Source organism: Miscanthus floridulus, chromosome 8, assembly GCF_019320115.1.
Source record: "Miscanthus floridulus cultivar M001 chromosome 8, ASM1932011v1, whole genome shotgun sequence".
In the NCBI taxonomy this organism is placed as follows: Eukaryota; Viridiplantae; Streptophyta; class Magnoliopsida; order Poales; family Poaceae; genus Miscanthus; species Miscanthus floridulus.
In genome coordinates, this window is record NC_089587.1 from 85,982,236 (window position 1) to 86,009,476 (window position 27,241).

Sequence of the window (27,241 nt, forward strand, 5' to 3'; positions counted from 1 at the left end):
AATTCATACAAGACATCATGCATAGGTTCGGCATGCCCAACAGAATAATCATAGATCTTGGTTCACCATTTACAGCAAGAGAATTCCAATACTGGGCAAGAGATTGTGGGATAGAAATCGACTTTGCATCAGTAGCACACCCGCAGGCCAATGGACAAGTCGAAAGAGCAAATGGACTCATATTATAAGGTTTAAAACCAAGATTATATGAAGATTTGAAAGATTATGGTGGAAAATGGATCGACGAATTACCAAAAGTAGTATGGGGTCTAAGAACCCAGATCAGTAGAGCAACTGGACACTCACTATTCTTTCTAGTCTACGGATTAGAGGCAGTACTACCAGCCGACTTAATATGGCTATCTCCAACAATAGAACAATATGAAGAAGGCAAAGAAGAAGAAACAAGGCGGTTAGAAATTGATTCAATAGAAGAAATAAGAGACAGTGCAATCATACAAAATGCAAGATATCAGCAAGGGTTACGAAGACATTATGACAAAAGTACTCAACCCCAATCACTAAAGCCAGGGGACTTAGTACTACGACTAATCCAGAAGAAAGATGGACGACACAAACTACTCAGTCCATGGGAAGGACCCTTCATCGTGAAGACAGCAACAGGACCCAGCACATATGAGTTGATGACTCCAGATGAAATACCTGTAAAGAACATTTGGCATATTAGCTAGCTCAAAAGATTCTACAATTAAGTACAACAGATTGTACTCAAGTTTCAAGAGAAATAAAACAGAGATTATTCAAGAAGAACAGCTTCAAATATGAGCCCTGTCCAACGGACAGAACCAACCCGTAATCAGGTTGGGGAAAAAGGGGCTTCCCTGTTAATAGCCAACCTAGAAATGGTTGTGTTACACGGGCAATCTTGTCACTCAACCATATGGAGATGGTCTGACTAATGGCCAATGGCCAAATAGCTTCTTGGGTAAGGAGACCCAAGCTAGCATTTGTCACTCTACCATAAAGAGATGGTACGACTGACAGCCCTGTCCAACGGACAGAACCAACCCGTAATCAGGTTGGGGAAAAAGGGGCAGCCCTGCAAACAGCTCAACCCGAAAACGGTTGTTGCTATACGGGCGCAATTGCTTACCCCAAGAGCTAGTACGATTGCTTACTTACCCTGCAAACAGCCAACCTAGAAACAGTTGTGCTATACAGGTCCGGTCGCCTACCCCAAGAGTGGTACGATCGAATACTTCACCCAAGAAGCGGCACAAGCACTCCAACAACTCGGTCGCCTACCCCAAGAGTGGTACGATCGACTACTTCGCCCAAGAAGCGGCACAAACACTCCAACAACTCGGTCGCCTACCCCAAGAGTGGTATGATCAACTACTTCGCCCAAGAAGTGGCACAAGCACTCCAACAGCTCAGTCGCCTACCCCAAGAGTGGTATGATCGACTACTTCGCCCAAGAAGCGGCTCAAGCACTCCAACAACTCGGTCGCTTACCCCAAGAGTGGTACGATCGACTACTTCGCCCAAGAAGCGGCACAAGCACTCCAACAACTCGGTCGCCTACCCCAAGAGTGGTACGATCGACTACTTCACCCAAGAAGCGGCACAAGCACTCCAACAGCTCGGTCGCCTACCCCAAGAGTGGTACGATCAACTACTTCGCCCAAGAAGCGAAGAGTGGTACGATCAACTACTTCGCCCAAGAAGCGGCACAAGCACTCCAACAACTTGGTCGCCTACCCCAAGAGTAGTACGATCGACTACTTCACCTAGAGAGGGACACAAGCACTCCAACAACTCAGTCGCCTACCCCAAGAGCGGCACAATCAACTGCGTTGCCCAAGGAGGAGCACAAACACTCCAACAACTCGATCGCCTACCTCAAGAGTGGTACGATCGACTACTTTGCCCAAGAAGTGGCACAAGCACTCAAACAACTCAGTCGCCTACCCTAAGAGTGGTACGATCGACTACTTCACCCAAGAAGCGGCACAAGCACTCCAACAGCTCGGTCGCCTACCCCAAGAGTGGTACGATCAACTACTTTGCCCAGAAAGGGACACAAGCCACTCCAACAACTTAGTCGCCTACCCCAAGAGCGGCACGATCGACTACGTTGCCCAAGGAGGGGCACAAACACTCCAACAACTCGATCGTCTACCCCAAGAGCGGTACAATCAACTACTTCGACCAAAGAGCGGCACAAATAGTCCAAACAACTCGGTCGCCGACCCAAAGAGCGAAACAAGCTATGGCAAAGCAGAAAAAGCCACAAGGAAAGATAGGGCAAAACTAGTCCATATTATTCAAAGACATCTAAGAAGACAAGAAAGACAGGACGAAGCCTGCTCACATCTTAAAAATTTAGAGACAAAGTATATTACAAGGACATCAAAAGAAGGTTGACTTTTCACATCTATTCAAGAAGACGGAAGAGAAGGAGGAAGTACATTCATTTGATCAAGAATTTGGTCTGATAGACCACTAAGCTATACTTTGGCCTCCTCCCAATGTCTTGAAAACTCAGCCATTATAGAAGCTTCAGTAATCCGCTCAAAAGGAGCATTAGGGGCAACAACCCAGACATACGAAACCACATTGTTGATGCACCGGTAAAAGCCACCCTTCACAAAATCATAAAACCAGAAAAAAGCACCGGTAATCCCTGCTTGGCAAAGACCTGAAGGAACAAGAAGAAATTCCCAGAACTCCACCATGAAGTACTCAGAGGCTTATCAATCTCAAGATTGCTGATCCTAAGTCTTTTCAGTACTAGCAAGAACATGAAGTTTGATAAAACAACAATTTATACCGAGTTGTTTGCACGAGAGCTAGACAAAGCACTCGAAGACAGTCTCTCAAGATGACGTTCTACACATACCAAGTTGTTTACATGGCGCAAACGAAAGCCAGACAAAGCACTCCACCTACCAAAGAGTCATTTCACGACAAATGGAAACAACTCGTCAACTCAAAGCTATAGATACGTACCATGAAGCAACTGCTCAGAAGAAATCCTGATCACTCACACAATTCATCTGACGAATAAGTAAAGCAGAGACATCCACACAGAGAAACAAAAGAAGCCACACCAAAAGAAAAGGAAAAGAGAAATTGGGGGAAACAAAGTTTATGATGATCATAGAAGAACACGACTACTACATACATCAAATCACCAAGATAAATCTACGACTGAACAATCTGCCCTTCGATATCCTTTATGCCAACATCAAAGCGAGGGCTAATGACAACGCATCCAGCCATCATCAGTTCCTCACCAGAGACCCGCTACCCAAAGATTCGACATCATCGTCATCTTCGACAGCAAGGGCGCCCCAGTCGACTTCGTCTTCGGCGGCGAGCGCCTCCCAATCAACCTCATCTTCACTATCACTACTAAGGACGATCAAATCCGCCCTTGTCGAAGTAGCGTCAGCAGCAGAGAGGGGGACAAGAGTGACCACAGGAGCAGCCGAGGGATCCTCCTTCTTCTGCAGAGGGACAACCGGCGCTGATGTCCAAACAAGGGGAGCCTTCCCCACCACCGGAGGGCTGGCAATAAAGGCAATGACGAAGACCTTCTGCTCGACGACTCCACCACGACCGTCCTCAGAGAGCAAACAAGCGAAGAACGCTACACCTTACGGACACTCTGCCTATGGATGAACTTCTTCTTCATCATTGTGGCTATGGTGAAACAATTGCGGAGTGGCCAGTTAAATAGAGACCAAATCGCCATCCCAGGCAGTTCAATAGCCTCCTCAAGATAAGGATGGAGTTAAAACTTTCTTCATAAAAGGTTAAGGGCGGAGTTAATTCCTTCATCAAAACCAATATGGCGATTCGGCTTCTACCGTTAACCACATGACGATCCATTTACTGACACAGCTAAAATGATGGAAGGCACAAATCTACACAATGATATGATCCAACGGGCAGATTTCAGACTTATCCATCCAGCACCACGGTAGAGTTTTCAGACTACTACAAGAACAACCCGTCAACCATGAAGAAACGAAGGGCCACCTCACAAGGAACAAAAGAACCTGATTATTAAAGAAAGAACTTGGGAGCCTCATGAATAACCAGGATTACAGCAGAAAAATGAATGACAAGTCTAAAGACAAGATTCTTTCCATTACAAATGGCTTCAAAAATAGAAGATTACACATCTTACAAGACCCAATGAACTCGGCACTACGACAAGCAAGGTAGCAAAAAGGAGCCTGGACACAACTAGGCTCTGGAACGACTACGTGCTCCAATTTGCTACTCGGTAGAACAAACCACGCTCGGCTACACTTTTTTCTTCAAAGGACGGACGTAGTGCATCCAAGGCAGAAATCAGCAGCACAGCGGGACAACATAGACCAGGGGAAGTCGGCAGGCATCTGTCTACCCAAGCCCGACGTGATGTAGGATCAGGTGTTGATCTACACCGGACAGTCTCAAGACAGATGGCGAGGATCAACCCAGAACTGCCGGATGAAGGAACGAAGCCCACATCACAAGGCTTCCTCCAACTACCACCACATACTTCCAAGTACAATGCCACTGTGAGATTAGTCTACCTCTAATCCCTATCACAAGACTTCCTCCAGCTACAACAAAATGTACAAGAACTACAAAATACGCCCGGGGGCTGCTCTACTTCACACACTATCATATTCATAACTACAGAGACTTTAGAACAGGCAACAAAAGGCTCAATGAATCAAAACAGCACTCCGGAAGGACATTTATAGGCAAAAGAAGCGGTGCACATGGACTAGGAGCACCAATAGAAGAAATCTAACAAAGGACACAATGAAAAGACAGAATTTAATGAAAGAGGACTCTGGCATGAAAGAACGGCACTCAAGGACAAGCATATCCAAGAGAATATTCCACAAGCAACAATACAACCCGTGAAGACATGCATTGAATTCTCCAACAACTAGAATAACAACAGCAATAAGTAACCGAACAAACAACTCAGAGACGTATGAAGGATCACATACAAAATTACAATGTCAAAGGATTACAGTCGAAAAAGAACTCGGACAGAGAAAAATTATACATCTCATTGATCAAAGACAAATACAAAGGTTACAGACGGCCAAACAGGACCGAATAAACTCAGACATAAGATAGAGACAAGATTCTTAAATATTGCAACAAGGAACCCAGTGGTGGCAATAGTGGCAGCCCGGACACAGAAGAACAGATAGAGCAGCATGTTCATTACCAAGCAAGCATAAGCCCGGGGGCTGCTCAACCTCACACACCAGCATATCTACGAATGAAGAAAGAATTGAAGAAGAAATTTCCTACTCGAGGAAGAACCACAACCAACAAAGAAGGTATTTATAGCAAACCAGAGGTAAACAAGGCTAAAGATCATAAGAAAGAAAGAGGAAAAGAACAAAAAAGCAAAGCAACAAAGGCGGATAGTACCCAAAAGCAAGATTCCTGACAAAAAGTAAAAGAAAACGCTCACTCATGGCTATACAAGACCCATCCATGACTAGCAAAAGACAAAGATCAAAGGAGTACAAATCAAGACCCTTCTTCCGGCTTCTTTTCAATAGAAAAGAACCCGGAGAAGGCTCGGGGGCTGCAAGTACCTACCACAGAAAAACATATTTTCAAATTTTTTGACCCTCTAGCTTTTTGTACCAAAAAACAAGAGGCTCAGGGGCTACACTCAATGTTGCACTTGCTGCACTCAAAGGAAAAAGAACCCAGAGGACATCAAGCAAAAGTGCACATCAGCCAAAAGAAGAATCAAAGAAGATCATCTCAAGATTTCACTTCAAGAAGGACCCGGATCAAGACTACAACAACTTGGCCCTTGAAGCTCAATCATGAAATGCTTGGGGGCTTGTCGATGGGGAACCCTATGGGCTCCCCATAGACCATACTGCAGGGAGGTAGGCCTTAGTAACAAGGCCTACAGCCCAATCACCAAGAAGAACACGGAGCAAAGCAACGTGCAAAACTAAAACTCCAACTCAAACTATACAAGGAAAGGTGCCCGAAGCATAGCTTAGGACTCTGACCTTATACCCAAATAGGACACAAACAATGCCTCTCAGCGCCTGGACTATAAAGGGCTGGTGAGGGTACCCATTGTAAGAGGAGAACACATACCCGATACTCAAAGCAATACAACGCAAACAGGCTAACGCCAAAATTGGACGTAAGGTTATTACTCGACCAAGTCGAGGGCCTAAACCAGTATAAATCATGAGTCTCTTTGCATAACCGCCGAATTCCGCTATTCGCCGAAGCCCGAACAACTGTCTCGGGTACCCCCGTGGCAGGCTATTAGTGGTAAAACATCGATAGTTCTTGACCTTTCTCTGGCGGAGAGCCAAAAGGTACTCTAGTAAATTACTCATGGCTTGTGTAATCCTCATCTTGTGTTGGTTGTGTAACACCCTATTGAGGGTTTGGTGTGTGATGCTAATTAGCGCGTGAACCTCCAAGTGAGTGTATCGCCACAACGAGGACTAGCTTGTCGGCAAGCAAGTGAACCTCGGTAAAAAAATCATTATGTCATCATTTGATTTCGAGGTGATTGGTCTTTATTGGTATTCATTCTTGTGATTGATTGGTTCATTCCTTGACTCGGCGGTATAACCATCTTGCCTCTCTCCCTTTATATTACCGCAAACTAGTCGTCAAGCTCTTTAGTGTAGCTAGTCGTGAGAGCTTGTTAATTTAGGTTAGTGTAGCTCTTTAGTTAGCCTTTGAGAGCACACTAACTTAGTGTAGTGACATAGCCATTAGTGTGGATAGAGACTATCTAAACTAGAATTGTGGTAGGTGGCTTGCATTTTTAGTAGGCTAGCGCAACACTCGCTTTGCCTCATATTTATCTAACCGGTTTGCTTTGTTGTAGAAATTTTTATAGGCTATTCACCCCCCCTCTAGCCATTAGGACCTTTTCATTGAGTGACAACCTAGGTAGGACTAATATGTGTTTATGTGAGATACATAGGTGATTAGTCTATAAGTATATGTGTGTGAGCAACATATGCCATGACGGTGAAGATGGCTTAGGATATGTTGCAAGGCTCACACATGTGATGAAGGAGATCATTGCATATGAGACATGACATTGAGTCATGTGACTAAGGTGGAGAAGATCAAGACAAGACTTGGCTTGATGGACCAGTTGCAAGCGTGAAGGGCAAGTTGGAGGCTTTGGAGCGATGGACCGTTTGGTGATGAAGCTTGAGCAAGACTTGGCGCCGATGGACGAAGGACAACAGGTGAAAAGCAAGTGAGGTCCAAGATCGATGAACCAATATGGTCATGTGATGATATGAAGTGGATCATATCATTTGGTGATTGGTTGGTGCATGTGTTTCATCAACAATGGAGGAGTTGGAATGGAATGCGCAAGGCAAAGGTATAACCTAGGGCATTTCATTTCACTGGTCATAGGTTGTGTATAGAAGTGCTTGATCAGGTTTAGGATAGATGGCCGTACTATCAAGAGGGACAAACTTGTTTGCATATCAGTTATCTAGTGCTACTCGAGTGATCTAACTTTGCATCGTTGCTAGGATCGAGTGGCGTAGGCAAGCTTGAGTGGTTAACTCCTTGAAAAATGTTTGTGAAAAGCTAACACATGTGCACAAGGTGTTGTACACTTGGTGGTGTTGGCACATTTGCAAAGGAGAAGAAGTTGGTGAAGAAAAGGAGTTGAATGCGCTGGTCACGGGGTGACCGACGCGTCCAACATGAGGATCGGACGTGTCCGGTATCTGACCTAGGCGGTAGTATTCCCAACATGACCAGACACGTCCGCTTTCGATACCGGACGCATTCGGTATTCTAGCCAGGTGTGGGCAGAGTTGCTGAGGTGATCGAACTCTGGCTCGTAGCAGTGATCCGGACGCTGAGCAAAAACTGTTTAGCGTTAGGTCGTGGTGATGTCGGGCACAGGTGTTGGTCCAGAGAGGACCGAACATAGGGGCTCGTCCGGTCGGCCACACTGGACGCTTCTGGTCATAGCTGAGCGGCTCTAGGAGCTCTCTAGACTCAACCGGATGTTGTCCCTCCTGCGTCTGAATCACTTCACTGCAGTGCATCCGATGCGTCGCATTAGAGCATGTCAGAGAGGGCCGTTGGGCAGGCAAATGGCTACTTCATTTGAATAGGACACATGGCAGGTCAAGCAGTGACCAGACAGTGTCCTGGTCGCCACACCGAACGCGTCTAGTGCACATGACCTACGCGTCTGGTCGTCTCGAAATCTACCTAGTGAAGGGGTAACGGACTATTTTAGCCCATGGGGCTATAAATAGAAGTAGTTGGTCAGGCTTTTGGCCGAGAGCTAAGCACCCTTGAGCCTTCGGTGGCTTGTGTAGGTGTGCTTGGGAGCCCTCTAACTCACTTGAGCTTGATAGTGTTCATCCGATCGAGTGAGTGAGCGATTCTAGTGCGATTGCATCAGTGAGGTTACATCGAGTGGCACTAGGTGATCGAGTTGCAAGCCAGGTGGTGCTTGTTACTCTTAGAGGTTGCCTACCTCCTAGACTGGCTTGGTGGTGGTCTCCATTGAAGCACACAAAGAAGATTATACGGTGCTCCTGGAGAAGTGATTGTGAGGGGGGATTATGCTCATCCTGCGGGAGCCGTGAAGAGCAACTCTAGTAGAGCGAGACGCGAAGGGCGACAAGTGGTCCAGCCGAGTCAAGTGCTAGAGCTTGTGGTCAGCACTCCATGTGGGAGAGTGTGATTTGTGGGTCACCACTAGCAAGAGGACCGACGGCAACCTTGGAGCTTTTCTCAACGGGGACTAGCATGTTGGCAAGCACGTGAACATCAGGATAAAAATCATCGTGTCATCCTTGTATTTCCGTTGGTTTGCATCCTTGTTACACAAGCTTGTATTTACTTCATTTACATTGTGCTTGTGTAGTTGCTCTTGTAATTAGTTAGCTTGTGTAGCTTGCTAGTTACCTTCTTGCTTGTGTAGCATAGAAGTAGCTCCCTTGCGTGACTAATTCGGTTTAAGTAACCTTGTTAGTCACATTGCTTAGTTTGTGTAGCTAAGAAATTTACGCTCTATAATTTGGCTTGTGTAGCCTTGTTATTGAGCATTGCTAGTGAGTTTAGGTGGTTTTGTGCTTTTGCTTACTAGCATATGTAGGAGCCCCCTCGTTGCTTAAAGTACTAGTGGCATAGGTTTATGTGACCTTGCTTCTAGAATTGGTTAGGTGAGCTCTAGCTAGCCCGACACCTTTGTTGCCTAATGAGGATCTTTATAAGGTGCTTGTGAACTTCGATAGAGGGGTGTAGTCTTGGCTAGACCGATTATTTTAATTCCGCATTTGTTTCGGTTAGCCGGCGCGATTAAATTTAGAAAGGACTATTCACCCCCTCTAGTCCGCTATCTCGACCCTACACCCCGACCCAACGCACCACCGTCGCCGTCGCTGGACGCCTCCCCCACTGTTCGTCGCCCCCTCCGCCCCGATGCTGCCCCCACGCCACCGTCTCACTGCCATGACGCCTCCCTCTCCTCCCCAGACCTTTTGCCCCAGCTCCGACAGTCAAGGTCGCCGCCCCAATGCCTCCCTCTCCTTCTTCCCAAGGTCCGATAGATGTGGTATCTCGCCTTCTTCCCTAGCTCCGACAGGTACAACTTCTTCGTCGAGTCCAGCCACCAGTTGTCGGCCTACAGCTAGGGATCCAGGATCCCCTTCTTCCTTTCCGCCTGCCTAGCCCTAGGTGCCAGGTCTCCTCCACACCACCTAGGACGGACGAGGCCGTGTCCTGAGCTAGAGCCAGAGCCATGGGAGCTTGTGTGCAGGAAGGATGGGGTGGGGAAGAAGACGAGTCAATTCAATTCAACGAGATAGTACATCCAAACATTCATTTGGTATTTGCCATGTCCCTAGATTCCAAATAGCAATTTCATCTACATCCAACAATCTGATTTGGTATTATAACCCATTTCCAATACCAGTCTGATTTGCCATTGGTACCCAATTCATTGTCAGGCGTCCAATATCTACATCCGAAAGAACCATTATAGATATTGATTATGATGTGTAGAACTTGGTGGTTTATGTTTCAACAGCTTTTACCATAAAATTTGGCATATTAAGTTTTGCATTTACTGTGTTAAGTTTTGAGTACCAAAAACCAGCAATAGGAGTTCATAGTTCATACCTTTTCTCCTGATAAGGCATCCCATCTGCCATAGATTTTTGGAAAAGATGGTTTGATGCATCCCTACAAACCAATAAACTTACGTTTTAGAAGTTACCTCGTGAGAACCGTCCTGAGTCCTCTTGAAAGCCGGTAAGTTTGCATATGCTTCGTGCTAAGATTTGAGTACTGTAAACTAAAAAGATGCTTCTTAAGAAATTGCTATGATATTACACCAAAAAATAGGTTATAATGGAAGTAAGGACCTCGTTTGGTGAAGCCCCATTGGCTTTGACTCCTCTCTATAATGTAGATACACTATAGCAAGGAGCTATTTTTATCACTGTTCTCAAAATAAATTTGAAGCCTATAAAATCACTGTTTGTTGCTTCACCGGCTCTAACTCTCCTCAACCAGCATCGTACTAAGGGTCTACAGTAAGATGAAGCTATGGAAAACAGATAATAAGTATTTTGGCAATATTATCACCTCATGGTCCAAAGCTTTGTGGTTGATCTTTTTGTGGGAAAGTCTTTAGACTTTACTATTTGTTGACTTTGTGCTATCATTCAGGACTAAGGTCCATGACTTTACGAGAGGAGTCATCGGCAATCTTCACTTCTCCCTCCACTATCATGGTTTCCTGGTCGTCTTTCATGTCTTGGACGACAAGTGCTCCCATCATAGGCTTCCCGCTCCTCTTGGTGTCCTCTCTCCTAAAGCAAGTAGGCAAAGGCTTCCCGAAGGCCTCCTCCAACTTGATTCTTTAAACCGCCGAGACCAAAATATTTCCTAAGAGTCTTGTCTCGATCCCTCCTTGTCTTCTGGAGTTTATTCCGCCAGAGACGCTACATCTGAGATGGAGGGCTTCCTCCATGGCTCTTCACTTATGCCTCTAGATGAACTAGGGGCCAATTTGCCTCCATGGCTCTTCACTTATGCCTCTAGATGAACTAGGGGCCAATTTGAAGGCCCTTTCCTTTCGTTAGATTACCCTAAAGGCGATTAGGTCCTCCTAGTATACTGATTTTTCTTTCCCAAATCACATTGTCAAACTTTAGTTCGGTGATCTCGAGAGTAGTACCGGTCGAACACAAACGACATAAATAAAAAGGTGGAGTTAGTTAACTTTAAACAATTATTGAAACTTAGAATACCAAATAAAAAAAGATTTTTTTACTAGTATACTGTATACATATTCCTTCCTCGATGCTGCCTGAACCCATTCACCATGATCCACAAAAAGACATGAGCAAAATCCGCACACGAACTTGACACGTCGTGGTCCGGCCGGAACATGCGCCCTGTTTTGCTAGCTCATCACGACGACGCGAACGTAGAACATGCAGCTGACGAACAGCCGTAACAGGCGTATCACAAAAACAATTTGTTATTCCTTGCACTGCATGCCTCCAAATTTTGCAGATGGGCACACGTACGTACGTATGCCATTTTTTATTCTATATGCATATCCTGTCGCCCTGACTTTTTCAGCATGACACTATTCTATGCTATTAATCCAAGTGGTGCCAAACAGCCTGCCTGCCTGCCTGTCCATCCAGCGAGCTTATCCTAAATGACAGAAACCGGGAAAAAAAAGAGAAGAAAAGAAAAAAGCTTAAAGGAAATGATGAGAAAAGAAAAGAAAAAAAAAAACTGGAGAGTTGTTGGCGGGTAGAAACGGCGGCCAGCGACTTCTTTCGCGCCACATCGCTCTCTGTTTTGGAATCTTTCGCTGTTGCCGGGCAGCCGCTCTCGCTCATCTCATTGACGCACGGCGTCAGAACTCTGGACCGCTGCTTCTTTCAATCTTCAGAGAATTGGGCTGCACTGCTAGTGGAGGAAGGTACAGAGCATACTCGTACATTTTCTTCACGAGCTCAGACATGATCGATCACATGTACGCGCGCGTATTTATAAATACTTGTAATAAATTCGAATCCCATGGGCTCAACTCAAGAAGATCAGCGCATGAACAGTGAATGAAGGACATAAATTCCTGGGAGGATAGATATACGGGATGAATGCAAAAGTCGGCGTGGGGCCGTGTTTTCCCATGGTAGGCACTAGGCAGGGAGAAAAACACGTCCTTGCCGAATGATTGCTCGAGATGGGAGACGCATATAAATAATAAATCGGCAGAGTGTACGTTAAACAGGCCGCGCCAATTTTCCAACCGAGTCAAATGATGGGATCAGAGAAAAATTAGTGCAAAAAGGTTACAAGTGATGCGTGAGATTGTTGACTGTGTGGATATCTCTCTCGTCTCCTTTTTCAAAGGGAGACAACAGCTGCAATCTGGCAGGCAATTATATAGATAAAGAAAATACTCACTCTGTTTCTGAATAAATAGATTTCTGGAGTTTTGTCTTAAGTTAAACTTTTTAAATTTTAACCTAATTTCTTGAAAAAAACGTTAAGACTTATGGTATCAAATTAGGGCTTGTTTGGATCCCTACCTCTAAACTTTAGAGCACTTTAGCTCATTTTTTATGTCTAAAGCTCTAATATGAGGTGAGCTAAAGTTTAGAGCTAATTTTAGACCATCCATTTGGAGCTTTAGCTCTAAAGTTTAGAAGGAATGATCCAAACAAGCCCTTAATATCATTGGATTTATCATAGAATATATTTTCATAAGTTACTCATTTTATGACATAGATGTTAATGTTGTTATTTTTTTTCTATAAAATTAGTCAAACTTAAAAAAAATTTAACCGACACGGATTCTAAAATTGATTCGACGGAGGGAGTAACGAAGAGCAAGACATGTAATTCAAACCGTCATAAGTATCTACTCGAGTATCAAAAGTAGTAATTGTGAAGGGAAGGAAACAAAAGAGTGATACTGACTAAACAAAATGAAAACAAAAGGGAGGAGAGAGAAAGAGAGAGCCTCCCATGTGCCCCTCGGAATGATCAAATCGGCTTCACCTTTCACACAAAGCCATTCTAGTATCATAGCCGCCTTTGGACCCTGGTGACCTAACAAAAAATGCATCTCTCTGGTGTTGCCATATCCCATAGCCCATCTCCTCGCCTCAGAAGTCACAAAGTCCAGTGAAGATGCAGTGCAGTGCAGGAAGATATTGGCCAGCTGGGCAAAGATTGATATGGCCTCGTTCACTTTGCAAAAAAAAATGAACCTGATGAATAGTACTATTTTCGTCTTATTTGATAAATATTGTCCAATTGTGGACCAACTAGGCTCAAAAGATTCATCTCGTGATTTCCAACTAAACTGTGTAATTAGTTATTTTTTTTACCTACATTTAATACTTCATGCAAGCGGCTAAAAATTGATGTGATGAAGAGAGAGTGAAAAAACTTAGAATTTGGATAACATCTAAACAAGGCCTAGGTCGTCTTATGAAAGACACCCAACCGTTCCTTCCAATAGCTAGTAGTAGTACAGTGCTTCACATATCCCTGGCTGGCTGTTGCGGAAAGATTTTCTTTTTTTTTTCTCCAAAAAAACAGAGATTGCCTTATGGTGCTATGTGCGATTGCCTTCTTTTCTATTCAGATGACATTTTTTTTTCTTTCTGAAATGAGTTTGTTGCTCAAGCGGTCAAGCCTTCCATAACACACTATATCAAATTTGATCGAACTAGTTGTCTAGTGACCACAGATTTGATGAACAGAGTCTAGACTCTCATAGCACATGGACCTCCTAGTTTCCTTGGAGCTTATATTATTTTGAAATCCCACGTTGGCCGTCAACCTTGATAAACAAGTGAACCGCTCTGGCCCATGCAGAGACGTCTACGCTTCTCCTCTTCAAGCAAGGCCCAAAACACACAAGAGCCAGCAAAACAAGACAACACGGTGACCTTTATTACAAATTTATTGAAATCAGCAATTTCCCTGTAAAACAGAAAACATAGATGATGAACTGAATCGACTTTGTAAAGCCCGTTTGCATATTCCCAAGTTGCTAGAATAAAAAGGATATAAGTGGCACTTCTTTTCACAGTTGCAAGAAAAGAATTACAGTGTCTCCAGTAAAATGCATCCATTTCAAAGGAAAATTATGAAACGGTACCCATCTTCTCATTCATTTCGCAAATGAGCTCAAGTCCACTTATAATGCATATTGGTCTATCTAATGTCACCTTCTTAAGGAAAAACATGAAAGCTATAGCAGCTTCCTTTAAAAATAAGAAATTTCATCAATTTTCAAGGAGAAAGGAGAAATTTCAGCAAGGATGAATATATAGTGAAGAAAAATACTAAGAGTTAGTTGGTAAGCCGGATCCATAATGTGAGTATCTACTTCCAATTGAAACTAAAACTCCCCCAAAATTTTCTAGATCAACCGGAATAGTAGCTATGATTGAGACTAATCTCTGTACTTACCGGAACAGTGCTGGCGACAGGAGGAGGAGCAGAAATTGCGTACCTAGCTGCAATATAGACAGAGTACGCTCTCAAGAAACAAATGGCAGAGACCGAACACGTGTGAACTGAAAATCAACTCAGACGGGGATTTTGACAGTGTCACGAAAGAAGGGGGATGAGGTTTTGTAATCTGAGATGATCTGGGCCGAGTTGTGAGAAGTTCCTGTTCGATGCTTTCCACGCTGAACTCTTGGGATTTCAAGCAGGGATGCAGGTAGCAGCCCGGTTGGGGATAACGCGGGTACTGTGTGGAGACTGATGCAACACTAGTCAAGGTGGCACTGATGGAGAACTGCTACCGACTTTCTGCAGTCGGTGGAATCATCATGGAGATGAAGCACCTGATGAACAGTGAGTCCGTCTCATGTAAAATTAGTGTGTGCAAACGTGATTGTAATAAGGTAGCTCAAAATTTAGCTGCTTTCGGTTGTACTTTTCCCAATGGACAGATGAACACTTGGGATGATGTACCTCAAGCGATTGAGGTTTTGGTGATCAGCGATTTAGCTGGATCAGATGATGAGTAATGAAAAGCACTCCGAGTTAAAAAAAAACTTATGTAACTTGGACGTGATATTTCAACACTTAAAAGTACTCTAGTGCTTTAGGAACAAGTTAAAGTTATTCTAACCCTTTTTCCTAGGTTTTTCTTGCATCTCTTCTCATCACTCTATGTTTGCAAAATCTAGTGGACTAACCTAACTTGGAAATTGATTTTTGAGAATGTCTCAACAATATGAGTAGCATGGGTTAGAAGACAGGACGAATAGACTCTAACCTAAGTGAGGAACACACCAAGTCAGTCTGGATGCCCTATATGCATGTTATGCTATGAGTGACGAAAGTTTCTCTCTATCACTTAGACTGTCTTCAACAGCGTAGGTAAACGGCGACCCAAACGCAAAATGTCTCATGCACAGTGTTTTGGGTCCCAAAATCACGGTCCAACGGAGAACGCCCAACGAAGAACGCAAACACGGTAGCCATTTTGCGTAGCAACTGACTCGGGAGGCAAAAAAGCGTCGTCGTTCTCGACGACGCAAAACACTGCAGAGAGAGAGGGAGGAGCGACCGACGCCGGGGCCCGGCACAGGGGCGGGGCCGATGGAGGTCGATGGAGGCGTGGCTGCCGTCATGGAATCCGGATCCAGCTCGGCCACCATCGGAGGGAGCAGGGGTAGGCGGCATCGGGCAGGGGAGGGGCTGCGGCGGCCATCGGAGGGAGCAGGGGAGGGGTTGCGGTCGCCATCGGAGGGTGAAGGGGCAGGCGGCGCCGGGCAGGGTAGGGGAGGGGCCACAGCTGCCGTCGTGGACGCCAGAGGGAGCAGGGGCTGTGGTCGCCGATGGAGGTCGGTGGGAGCAGGGACAAGCGGCGTCGGGCAGGGGAGGGAGGATCCCGCCGGCGAGGTCCACCAGCGGTGGAGCAGCGCCACCGGCAAGGGCCGCTCGCCGCCCGCAGAGAAGAGCGCCGCCGGCTTGGACGCGGTGAGGCTGGGGCCGGAGCTCGCCCGCACGGTGGTGCCGGATCCAGAGCTCGCGCTGTGAAGCTAGCTCGCACGGCAACGGCCGCCCCGGACCCCGCTCCTCTTCTTCCTCAACGCCGGCCGCCACTCCCTTCTCTCTCAAGCTCCTCCTCGGACGATGGCGAGGCGAGCCCGAGGCGGGGAGCGGCCAGGCGGGACTGCGGCGGGGAGCCACCAGCGCGGCGAGGAGCGGCCGCCGTGAGGAGCAGCCGGCGCGGCGAGGTGCGGGCGGCGCTCGGCCTTCTGCGTTCGACTTTTGCGTCCGTTGTTGGAAACGTGAAGTTTTGGGTGCGCGATCTTTTCTCTGTGCGTGACCTATACGAACGAATGTGTCCCGTGTTTGGGTTCGGCATGTTGGAGACGGTCTTATCCCTGTCTCTTTTAGTTGTTAAAGCTCATCACTCTCTACTCTCCTAAGCTATACTAGTTCTCTCTTGGTCTTAGTTGCTCGTCTAATTTCAAACCTATCTCAAATTCTATTAATCTTTCTTTTTGCTGGCAAGTTTTGGCAGTCTCCTTTGTTTTTAGAAGTATACATGACATACTTACATATCTCAATTAGATCACACTCTCGTATCATCCACATGTATCATAGAGGATCACAAATATCCATCACATCTCACTAATATCATCACAAAGAAAGCAAGAGCCATAGACCATAAACTCCAACCATAATCGTATCAACCAAGAGTAGCCAACCGAAGATCATGCACACAGCTCGTAGATCTTTCCGGCCAAGATTCCTCCAAAGCCTGAAAAAACAAAAATTAAAGCTAAGGTACTAGATTTGCAGAATGAACAGCATGACCAAAAAGTTGGAAGTGAATGCATATATCCTTGAAGCTTGAAAACACTGTCCTACAACACTACTTCAGGTAGTACTTTTCAGCGAACGAATAATGTTTTTCTCTCACAACAAATCAGCATAAGTATCAGCATAAGCCAAATTTCAACGAACGAACATATCTCTTTAGTTCTGTGTCCAGTTTCTACTCCAAGAGGTCCTTCTGAGTCTTCAAGCATGCAATCCTTGTGTTTTGCTAAAGCAATGAAAATATTTGTTAAGAAACAGAAAGAAAAAATCATCAATTGTTGTTTCTGAGAATGCACCTATTTTCTTGAGGGCTAACAATTGTGAAAGGATGAGTACAGATCAAAAGAATACATTGCTGATAAGTTGAGGGGTATTATTGAAGAAGTAGGTGGCCTACATTCTTAGGATTACTACTCCTATTTATTTAATGATATACGTGTATCCGTATCTATGATGCATAGGAAATGTTGTAACGCAAACCTCATTCAATCTCTTTTCAACCGTAGACACAAAGCAAAGTGTTTCTTTGTCAATCTTTTCCTTCACCGGGACATCAGAGTAGAGACGTCGCTTCTACAATCAATTCAAATGTAGGTAATTGACCAGAAGGAATAGCAGAATTTGAGATTCAATACGAAATTGTATAACAAAATTCCACCATTGGTTTCTCGATATTAACCAGTACTAGTGTATTAAAATATTTTAGACCAACACTATTCAGCCATTGGTTTCTCTATCTTCTGAAAGTTCTATGTCTGAAAAAACAAAGCACATTTTTTGTCCTAAAACCAAATTTCGTTTTATAACACTATGAGAACCAATCTATTGCCATGATGTAAATAGGGCAAAATTGACCCCAAAAAATCTAGTGATCTGCTCCCAACAAAATAGAAGGAGAAAATGAAAATGCTCAAGAGGTGAGGTTGGTTGGATCAACCGTCCCCTTATTTATGGGGCTATTACACATGACCAACTTGTTCCCTAGATATTTTAAGTCCAAACCACTTGACCTACCGGCGTTGTGGTCCAACTCGAGATAGAAGCATCCGACAGCCATGTGCCCTTCACAACTTAGCTTCGCCTCGATGCAAGCCTCGCGATGATGCCACGTGCCGCCTTCGATCCGCCAAAACCGCAACCGGGTTTTGAGGTCCAAACCCGAAAACCGTCCACTGGTGGTTTTGAGGCTCAACCCACCAAACCATCCATGTCTGGTTTTGAGGCCATAACCAGCAAAACCGTCCATCCCCGGTATTAAAGACCAAACCAGCAAACCCTCATGCACGCCTCGCCAGGCGTGACTAACCGATGTCGACGCGTGTCTGACCTCCACCAAGCTTGACGCCTTCGCCTTCCTTCTTGACTTGACCGACGCCATCTACATCACCCATGCAGATGCGTATCTGGCCTCCACCAAGTGCCACGACACCATCGTCCTCCTCATTGGCTTGGTCGACACCGTCTTCATCACCCGTGTACTCTTGCACTTGTCGATGTCCTCAAGTGTCAGCCACCGTCACCCGGCCTCCTGGTCCCTTGGTACAAGCCTTACGTCCATCCTTCATCGCTACCAGTCCATCGACACAGCACGTCCCTACTTGACGTTCACCTCGCCGTCGACCACCGCCTCCGAGCTCCACACCTACGCACCAGAAGCCAAGAGACATGTTGCACAACCCAACTCACGTCATGATTAGTTCACCGACTCAACCCAAGACGCAAGTCACGTTGACAATCACTCATCACAACCGAACCACAAAGGCACATATCAACCTTGTGTTCACAAAATGCGGAGGACTGATGGCGGTGGGAAGAAAATTATGTGGACGATGGGTCCAAAGCTCGGTCCATGCGCCCCTAGCTTGGATGGCTGCCACATGGTGCCTTGAGAAAATCAAACGGCTGGGAGAGGAGGCTCCTCCATTGAATCTGAACAGCTAGTGCCTTAAATCACGGAGGCAGTTGCTGTGACAAGCAGGTGGACGTGAGATTTAATTAAATAGCCACGTGTCAACATCATCAAGGGGCGCACGGACTTACGGCGGGTCATAAACCCCGCGCTCCATGATGCTATGACGCTAGAGCAACGAGGTAATGAAGCTCGGTGCGGCTACACAACCTCATCATGGGATGGCAGATGTCCCCTACTTCTGCTTTGCATGACTTGGTGGTGTGGATGCCGAAGGCGTGGTGGCGCACTGGCGCGCGCTGCTGGTGCTAGGTGAGGAAACTGGAGATGGGCGATTGATGGGTGGGACCGTGCTAATGGCATTTGGTTCTTTTATACTAGTGTTTTTTTAGGGAATCTCTTATACTAGTGTTGACATGCAAAAAACGTATCAACCTAGAATTGGGCTAGGCCATTGAGTTTCTGACATTGAGTTGCTAACATCAAGAATGTGCCAAAAAAAATATTTGGAACAACACGATTTGAAGCGTCAAACCAAAAAGGGAGAAAAGGAGAAGGAAACGGTGTTGCTCTAGCCGGTTTCCCTGCTCCTCATCCAAACAGGGCCCTAGCACCAGTGGATTCGCGCTAGTTGTTTGTTTGAAGCAAACTCTAGTTGTGAGAACTGGTTCGATCAAATTTGACATGTTATTACGAAAGGCTTGCCCGCTTGAGCAACAAACTTCTTTCAGAGAAGATTTTTCTTTTCACGAAATAATTCAGAAAAAAGAAGTTAAGCGCTCATAGCATGAATTTATTGACTATTCGTAGCTCAAACACGCAGGAGAATTCTGGATTGCAATAGTGAATTGTCTTGTCTCACAGTACGCTGATCTGGATTTGAATTCCGAAATAGTGTAGCGCAGCGCACTCGGGCTTCCCGAACAAAAATTACGGTTGGCGTGCCGCATTGCGGCGAGGGCATGCGCGAATCGTCCGATCAAGATCGGACGTCCCAGGCCGCCCTCGGCCGGTCGCGCTCGCGCCCCTGGCCCACCACTCCTGGGAGCCGCAGCGGCGACCACAGGCCACAAGCCACAGGCGAGAGTCCCCGGCGAACGGTGCCCCGTTGCCACACATACGGCTGCAACAAAAATATCCCGCGAAAACAACGCCGAACCAGCCAGCCAACCACCGCCACCGCCGGCATCCCGTGCGTGCTTCCTTCTCTGTGCCATGGCTGCCGTGACCAGCACCGCCTCCCTCTGCCCGGCCGCAGCCGGCGGCCTCTCTTCGTCGTCGCCGTTCTCGCGCAAGCCCAGCAGCAAGAGGCTGCAGCAGGCAGCATCAACGGTCTGCCACTGCCGCCCTGCACGGTACACGCTACACCTCTCAGTTTTCTACACAGTAGCTTCGCACGCACCTCGCTCGTCGGCACAATTCAGCGCCACCGGCATGCATGGTTGACAGGGTGGAAGGGCTGGACCGGAGGGACGCCTTGCTGGGCATCGTCCTCTCCACCGCGGTGGCGCCGCTGCTCGCCCCTGCCGGTGCTCTGGCGGACGAGGCCACCACCGGTATAGCAGCGCCTACGCTCTCGCCTTGCAACATTCAGTTCTCGTTGGCGTTGCTACCGTGTTCTACTGTTCTAGGTGTTGCAGCTGTATATGCTTATTGCTTCAGTTTGGTCCAATGGTAAGAGTCGCAGGAGGGCTTCACTACCTACGAGGATGAGGCCAACAAGTTCAGCATTCAAGTTCCACAAGGTACGCAATTCTTTTGCTTTCATCAATCATCAGTCGAGGTATCCAGTGCAAAAGAAGGTCCAATTCAGTCTGCAGAATTTGGTGGAAATGGCGACCTGCAAGCAAGCAGTCTGTGTAAGTGTAACTGACCGTAGCTCTGTGCGTGTGTGTGCACAGGCTGGCTGGTCGGCGCCGGCGAGGCCAGCGGCATCAAGTCCGTCACGGCGTTCTACCCCGAGCAGGCCGCCGCCGATTCCAACGGTACGCCTGTTGCTTCTTCTTCTTTTTCCACATCGGCGACACCGTCGTCTCGGTTTCATTCGGGGAATAATTAACTCACGTTGACGGGCCTGTGCATCTTGTTCCACTCTAATCAGTCAGCGTCGCCATCACCGGGATCGGGCCGGACTTCACCAGCCTCAAGTCCTTCGGCGACGTCGACGCCTTCGCCGAGGGCCTGGTACGTGCTCCCTCCAGCATGCTCTGCCTGAACGTTCCTGAGTGAGCTGGCACCAACCAACGCAAGCCGTTCTCTGAATTCTGATGGCCATCGTCTGGGAGCAGGTGAACGGCCTGGACAGGAGCTGGCAGAGGCCGCCGGGGCTCGCCGCCAAGCTCATCGACTCCAGGGCAGCAAACGGTACTACTAGCTCACAGCACAACTGAAGGAACGCAGAGCTTCTGAACCTAACCTATATGCACACTGACTGCCCGCCGCAGGCCTGTACTACCTGGAGTACACGCTGCAGAACCCCGGCGAGCGGCGGCGGCACATCGTCTCGGCCATCGGGATGGCGTTCAACGGCTGGTACAACCGCCTCTACACGGTGACAGGCCAGGTGAGCCGCGCTCCTGCTACACCTTGGACCAACGCCTGTTTCCTCAGCTAGATTAACATCTCGAACAAATGTTGTTGTTTGCAGTACATCGACGACGATGATTCGGAGAAGTACAGGCCACAGATAGAGAAGGTGAGACGGTCCCAGCAGTGTCGATTCTGTTCTGTTCTGCCCCCTGTTCTTCTTTTCTGACATTGGTTTATGGTTTCTGTTCTTCTCTTGCCCTACCTTTCTGCAGGCTGTCCGATCGTTCAGGCTCACATGAAAGAGACGATCTGATTCAGCAGCCTACGGTACATATGCAGAGAAGCTCAGGTTTCAGTAACATATATGCCTGTCAATTGACACCTGGTCATTTCGATGAGACAAGACGAGACATGTATTCCAGTTCTTGAGAGTGGTGTTTTTCGGTTGTGTATGTTTAGAGGGTCGTGCTGAAGGAGCAACTATGTGGCCTCTAGTCAAAGTTCCTGTCACTTGGCTTGAAAACAGGCAAATGATTTTGTTTCTTGAGTTGGATAACAAGCAAACTTAGAGCATCCCCAACATATCGCTTATAATGTACTTATGTCCTATAATAAGTTGGTTTATACAGTGTCTTAAAACCAATTTAGAATACAAGAGAACATTGTTGTAGCGGATTATATATAGTGTCTTAAAATCAATTTAGAATACAAGAGAACACATTTGTAGCGGATTACCTAAATTTTAACTCCTATATTTCTTTATAAACTGAGGAGTGGGGGTTGTCTTCTTTATTTAAGAGAAAGGATGCTTCTTTTTGGGAGATCTCTTAAAGTTATCGGTATAAAAGATGAGATAAAAGATGGATGCTGCATATGTATCTCTTAAATGCTGCTTTTTAGATCTAGGCGATTGGGTATGGAGATGCTCTTAGTACTCCCTTTGTTGACAAATATATAAAGATTTCCGAGTTTTTTGTAAGTCAAATTGTTATAAGTTTGGCTAAGGTAAAAAAAAGATCAAAATAAGTAGTATCAAATACATTACTTACTTTTCTCTATTTTTTTAGGGAATTGTCGTCGCCCGGACATCCGATGGGATATGATTCCATCGAACGGTACCGAATAGCCCAGCAGAAACATGACGCACTCCCAACGTATCGCTACAGTCCTTCCTCGTCTGCCTTATCCCGCCACGCACACGTACCCCACCCCCCGTCTGTATCGCCCCGCCCTGCGCCCGCTGCTCCTTCCCCCTGACCCCCATCTATCTTCGAGCGGGTGTGATCCTAGAGCAGGATGAGGACAAGCCGCACCCCGTCCGCAGGACCCCAAGACGTGCCGCGCGTCCCATCCGCCAGTCCCCGACTCACCACGCGTCTTCCCCCTGCGCCCGGTGCGTGCCCCCATGACTCTATGAACATACCTCTGAAAGACGAAACACTTGCAACATGAAACACTTGAATGCAACATACGTCTGAAGCAAATGAAACATTTGGAACATATACTTGCAACATGTTTATGAAACATATGCAACATCCAGATAAACACACTCACAACTTGCAACATAAAACACTTATTGCAACATAAGATTAAAACAGCTGAAATATTTCGAACATATTCTTGCAACATATGTGTGAAACATATGCAACATCCAAATAAGCACACTTGCAACATATGTCTTAAAAAGAAGATGAAACATTTGGAACGGATGCTCGCAAGATACGTGTACACCTATTGCAACATGTGCAACATCACGATCTATTTTTGCAACATCCATATGAAACACTTGCAACATACCTTTGAAATAGCTGAAACAATTGAAACATACCCTTGCAATATGTGCTTTCAACGCAACATCTCCTTACTGTTTGGCAGAATGGGGGCTTGTCGGTGTGTGGTGTTCATCGGAAGCAGTGACCTGGTGGCGCTTGTAGGCAGCGGGCCGACGGTAGTGGCTACACATCGCAGAAGGGAGGCATCAGCCGCACGAGCGGCGGGGAGGCCGCGGCCGTGCAACTTGGAGAGGGCAGCAGCGCGCTGCGCCTAGCAGGGCTGACAGCCGAGCGCCGTGACTCGAAGGCGGCCGTGCACTGTGCCTAGCAAGGCCAGCGCCCGAGCGGTGCGCCTCGGAGGTAGTTGCGCGCTACGCCTCAGAGGGCCCGCGGTCGTGCGCTCGAAGGCGCAAGGCGACCGGATAAGAGCGATTCGAAGAGAAACAAGTGAATAGGAATAAGTGGCTGAGTAATTTTTTAGACACAAAGGAGCATGAGTTGTTGGGCTAACGTCATGGCCAAGCAATAGAGCGTCCGGGTGTCGATGTTTTACCACCGATAGCCTGCCACGGGGGTACCCGGGGCAGTTTGTTCGGGCTTCAGCGTATGCAGAACTCGACAGTAAACGCAAGAGACAGTCGATTTATCCTAGTTCGGGCCCTCGATCGTGATAATAGCCCTATGTCCAGTCGGCGTTAGCCTTTGCGTTGGATTGATTGTAAAGTCTTGTCTCAAACTCTCTTCTGCTCTCCTAATCTAAGAAGCCCTGCCCTCCTTTATATAGTCAGGAGGCTAGAGTCCTAGTCGGTTTACAATGTAGAGTTCTAGTAGTATTACAGGGTAATATTACTACTAGGATTACATGGGAGGAATCCTAATCAAACTAGATCTCCTCTCTTCCTTGCGGGGTATCCCGTGGGTCCCGCATCGACAAGTCCCCGAGCACTTCATGGTTGAGCTCTGGAAGCCTCGTCTTGTTCCTTCAGGTCTTGCCGAGCAGGAACAAGCGTCATCCGAGTGCTTTCTTGAGCGAAACCGTGTAGCGCTTCGTGAGATCTTTAGGTGGTGTGTACCTTTTTTTTTGAAGAAAAAGTACTCCCATCTGGGTGTAGCCCCCGAGCCTCTTGCTATTTGGAATAAGGAGCTGGAGGGTCTTGTCTTGAAATTGCTCTGATTCTTCGTCGAATGGCTTCCGAGCATATACCCGGGTTCTTTATCAAAAAGAATTCGGATATAGCTCGGTCCGGGTTCTTTTTGTCTTGAGGCCTTGAAGTGGTCACACAAAACAGCCTTTCCCCATAATATTTGTGTTGCAGACTCGATCCTATTTATTTTTGGCAGCTTGCAGGGCAGACTCGATCCTATTTATTTTTGGCAGCTGAAAAATTAGCAGATAGTCAAAATGAGATTCATATAATCAATTCTTTTTTTTTCATTGCTGGTAGCTTACATTTCTGTCGAAAACGCTGCTTGTAACTAACTCGTACGATAGCAAATAACGGCCCATAACTGGTATGAAAGCAAAGAAACGGCCCATCCCACGCGTGCGCCTCCAGTCCCTACACCGAAAGCGTGGGCGATTCCAAATTCGTATTCCCCAAAAGGAGCCGTTGGAGCGCCTCCCCTCAAACGGCTCTCTTCCCCCTCCTCCGCTCCCTCCCGCATACAAATCCTCCCCCCAATCCCAAACCCTACTCCATCCACCACGCGCCCCGCTCCAGTTCCACGCACCCACCCACCGACGCCATCTCCGACGAGCAACCCAAATCCGCCGCGCGCGCGAGAGATCCGACCGATGGCGACGATCCAGCACCAGGCGGCTGCGGCGGTGGCGCCGAGCACGACGACTGGCGGCGGGCAGCGCGCGATGGACCTGTACGAGAAGCTGGAGAAGGTCGGGGAGGGGACGTACGGGAAGGTGTACAGGGCGCGGGAGAAGGCGACGGGCCGGATCGTGGCGCTGAAGAAGACGCGGCTCCCCGAGGACGACGAGGGCGTGCCCCCGACCGCGATGCGGGAGGTCTCCCTGCTGCGGATGCTGTCGCAGGACCCGCACGTGGTGCGCCTGCTGGACCTCAAGCAGGGCGTCAACAAGGAGGGGCAGACCATTCTGTACCTCGTCTTCGAGTACATGGACACCGACCTGAAGAAGTTCATCCGCGGACACCGCAGCAACCGCGAGAAGATCCCCTCGGCCACCGTGAAGGTACGTTCTCGGTTTCCTGCCCACTCTTCCTTCTCTCCAACCCTATGCCGTGCGCTCCAGGTGTTTGTGCGAATGCGTTACCCCATGTTTGATGTTTGTACTCGCAGATCCTCATGTACCAGTTGTGCAAGGGCGTAGCCTTCGTCCACGGCCGCGGGGTGCTGCACCGGGACCTCAAACCGCATAACCTGCTCATGGACCGCAAGACCATGGCGCTCAAGATCGCTGATCTCGGCCTCAGCCGCGCCATCACCGTCCCTGTCAAGAAGTACACCCACGAGGTCGGTTTCCATCAGCCGTGCATTAATGTTTCCTCTTGGTCCCTCTTATTGGATCTGATTAACATTGGAATTAACCTGAAACGTCTGTGCAGATTCTTACCCTCTGGTACAGGGCCCCTGAGATTCTCCTTGGCGCCACACACTACTCCACGCCTGTTGACATATGGTCTGTTGGGTGCATTTTCGGTATGATTTCGATGATGAACTCAGAGATCACTTCTGAATGCAAACTGTTTCAGAATTCTAACCTGGTGTAAATTGCAGCTGAGTTGGTTACCAACCAGCCACTTTTCCCTGGTGACTCCGAGTTGCAGCAGCTGCTCCACATCTTCAAGTAATGTCCCCCAGTGCCATAGTTCATTGTTTTATACTGTCTGATACTGACGATTACACACACCTTGGTGAGTGGTGACTGTCTGATACTGACGGTGATCCATCCTGTTTCCTCGAATGCCAGGTTGCTGGGCACCCCGAATGAGGAGCTGTGGCCAGGCGTTGGCAAGCTGCCCAATTGGCACGAGTACCCCCAGTGGAGGCCGACGAAGCTGTCCACTCTTGTGCCCGGTCTTGACGCTGATGGTTATGATCTTCTTGAGGTCAGTACTCTGCCAGTAGTGAAAATGGCAGTACTCTTAATTTTGGGCAATATATGCATCTACTACTAGCCTATAAGAGAAAATGGCAGTGGTGGCTGAGAAGAACTGTGTGTTATATCTGCGGGGGATTACATATTCATATTCTTATTTGTGTTGCAGAAAATGCTGGAGTACGAGCCGGCGAAGCGGATCCCGGCGAAGAAGGCCCTGGAACATCCCTACTTCAACGACGTGAGGAAGGAGATGCACTGACTGAAGCGATTCAATAATCCACCGAGGGTGTGTTGAGCATGATTGCCCTGAAGCAGTTCTTTTGCTACCAGGGCACAGTAGCCTACCTTAGTTTCTGTTTTCTACTAGCTGCCATAGTTTATGTTTTCTACTAGCTGATTTTCCTGTGTGCTGTCTGCTGTGAACCATTCGCTTTGGTGGTTGTGATGGATGAAACATAAGCCTTGGCGAGTGAAATGATGTTTATTGCATCTGTGTTGCCTTGCTCGATCATGTTCTCGTGGCCGGATTATGCAGGGTAATCATTCGTTGTAGCTTGATCTTGATGGCCATCGGCAGCTGTCCAGTACAGGGGAGGCGATGTGTCAGAGTGCTAAGTGTTGGTTATTCATCCCTGCCTCACATCGTCATCGTTTTGGTTATATACATGACGATGTGAGGCGATGTGAGTCATCTTCCATGGAAAGAGGGGCACTGAAATTTGAAAGGACCCGGAAAAGGAATGAAAACGAGATACGGGCTCCACGGAGGGCGTGACAGTAGCTCCTGCGTCCTGTTTACCAAACTCCTACACAACTACTGGAGCTGTATTCTTGCCCGTGTTTGCAAGTTCAAACATACAAATTATATTTTCTTCAATGGTTTTCTACTCTCTCCATCCTTGAATAAATCAATTCTTAGAGTTGTTTTAAGTCAAAAACTTCCTTTAAGTTTGACTTAAATTATATAAAAAAGAATGCTAAGGATCATTGACACCAAATTAGTATCACTACATTAGATACGTTTGATGTCATAAATATTATTGTTTCTTTCAGCAATTTCATCAGACATAAAATGATTTATTTAAC

At 47.1% G+C, this 27,241-nt stretch overlaps 2 protein-coding genes across 2 annotated transcripts; both read left to right on the top strand.

Annotated features, from left to right (window-relative positions):
- The first annotated feature begins 19,875 nt into the window (after nt 1–19,875).
- Nucleotides 19,876–22,178, top strand: LOC136472840 (psbP domain-containing protein 3, chloroplastic-like). Its single transcript, XM_066470547.1, has 9 exons — nt 19,876–20,133; nt 20,228–20,334; nt 20,458–20,523; nt 20,680–20,763; nt 20,880–20,962; nt 21,067–21,142; nt 21,223–21,341; nt 21,426–21,473; nt 21,580–22,178. Exons 1-9 carry the CDS (start codon nt 19,994–19,996, stop codon nt 21,604–21,606), a joined length of 750 nt encoding a protein of 249 aa, XP_066326644.1. The 5' UTR covers nt 19,876–19,993; the 3' UTR covers nt 21,607–22,178.
- A 2,544-nt stretch (nt 22,179–24,722) lies between these two features.
- Nucleotides 24,723–26,656, top strand: LOC136472841 (cyclin-dependent kinase B2-1-like). The gene is made up of 6 exons (XM_066470549.1): nt 24,723–25,285; nt 25,393–25,566; nt 25,659–25,752; nt 25,831–25,900; nt 26,024–26,162; nt 26,322–26,656. The coding sequence occupies exons 1-6, from the start codon at nt 24,875–24,877 to the stop codon at nt 26,412–26,414; spliced, it is 981 nt and encodes a 326-aa protein (XP_066326646.1). The 5' UTR covers nt 24,723–24,874; the 3' UTR covers nt 26,415–26,656.
- Nucleotides 26,657–27,241: the final 585 nt, after the last annotated feature.

What these genes read in the sequence shown, in the direction of transcription:
- LOC136472840 (XM_066470547.1), top strand. Translation starts at nt 19,994, where the DNA reads ATGGCTGCCGTGACCAGCACCGCCTCCCTCTGCCCGGCCGCAGCCGGC. An exon ending in TGCCACTGCCGCCCTGCACG is followed by an intron (nt 20,134 to 20,227) that starts GTACACGCTACA and finishes CATGGTTGACAG; the next exon opens with GGTGGAAGGGCTGGACCGGA. An exon ending in ACAGGCCACAGATAGAGAAG is followed by an intron (nt 21,474 to 21,579) that starts GTGAGACGGTCC and finishes ACCTTTCTGCAG; the next exon opens with GCTGTCCGATCGTTCAGGCT.
- LOC136472841 (XM_066470549.1), top strand. Translation starts at nt 24,875, where the DNA reads ATGGCGACGATCCAGCACCAGGCGGCTGCGGCGGTGGCGCCGAGCACG. An exon ending in TCAAGAAGTACACCCACGAG is followed by an intron (nt 25,567 to 25,658) that starts GTCGGTTTCCAT and finishes ACGTCTGTGCAG; the next exon opens with ATTCTTACCCTCTGGTACAG. An exon ending in CAGCTGCTCCACATCTTCAA is followed by an intron (nt 25,901 to 26,023) that starts GTAATGTCCCCC and finishes CTCGAATGCCAG; the next exon opens with GTTGCTGGGCACCCCGAATG.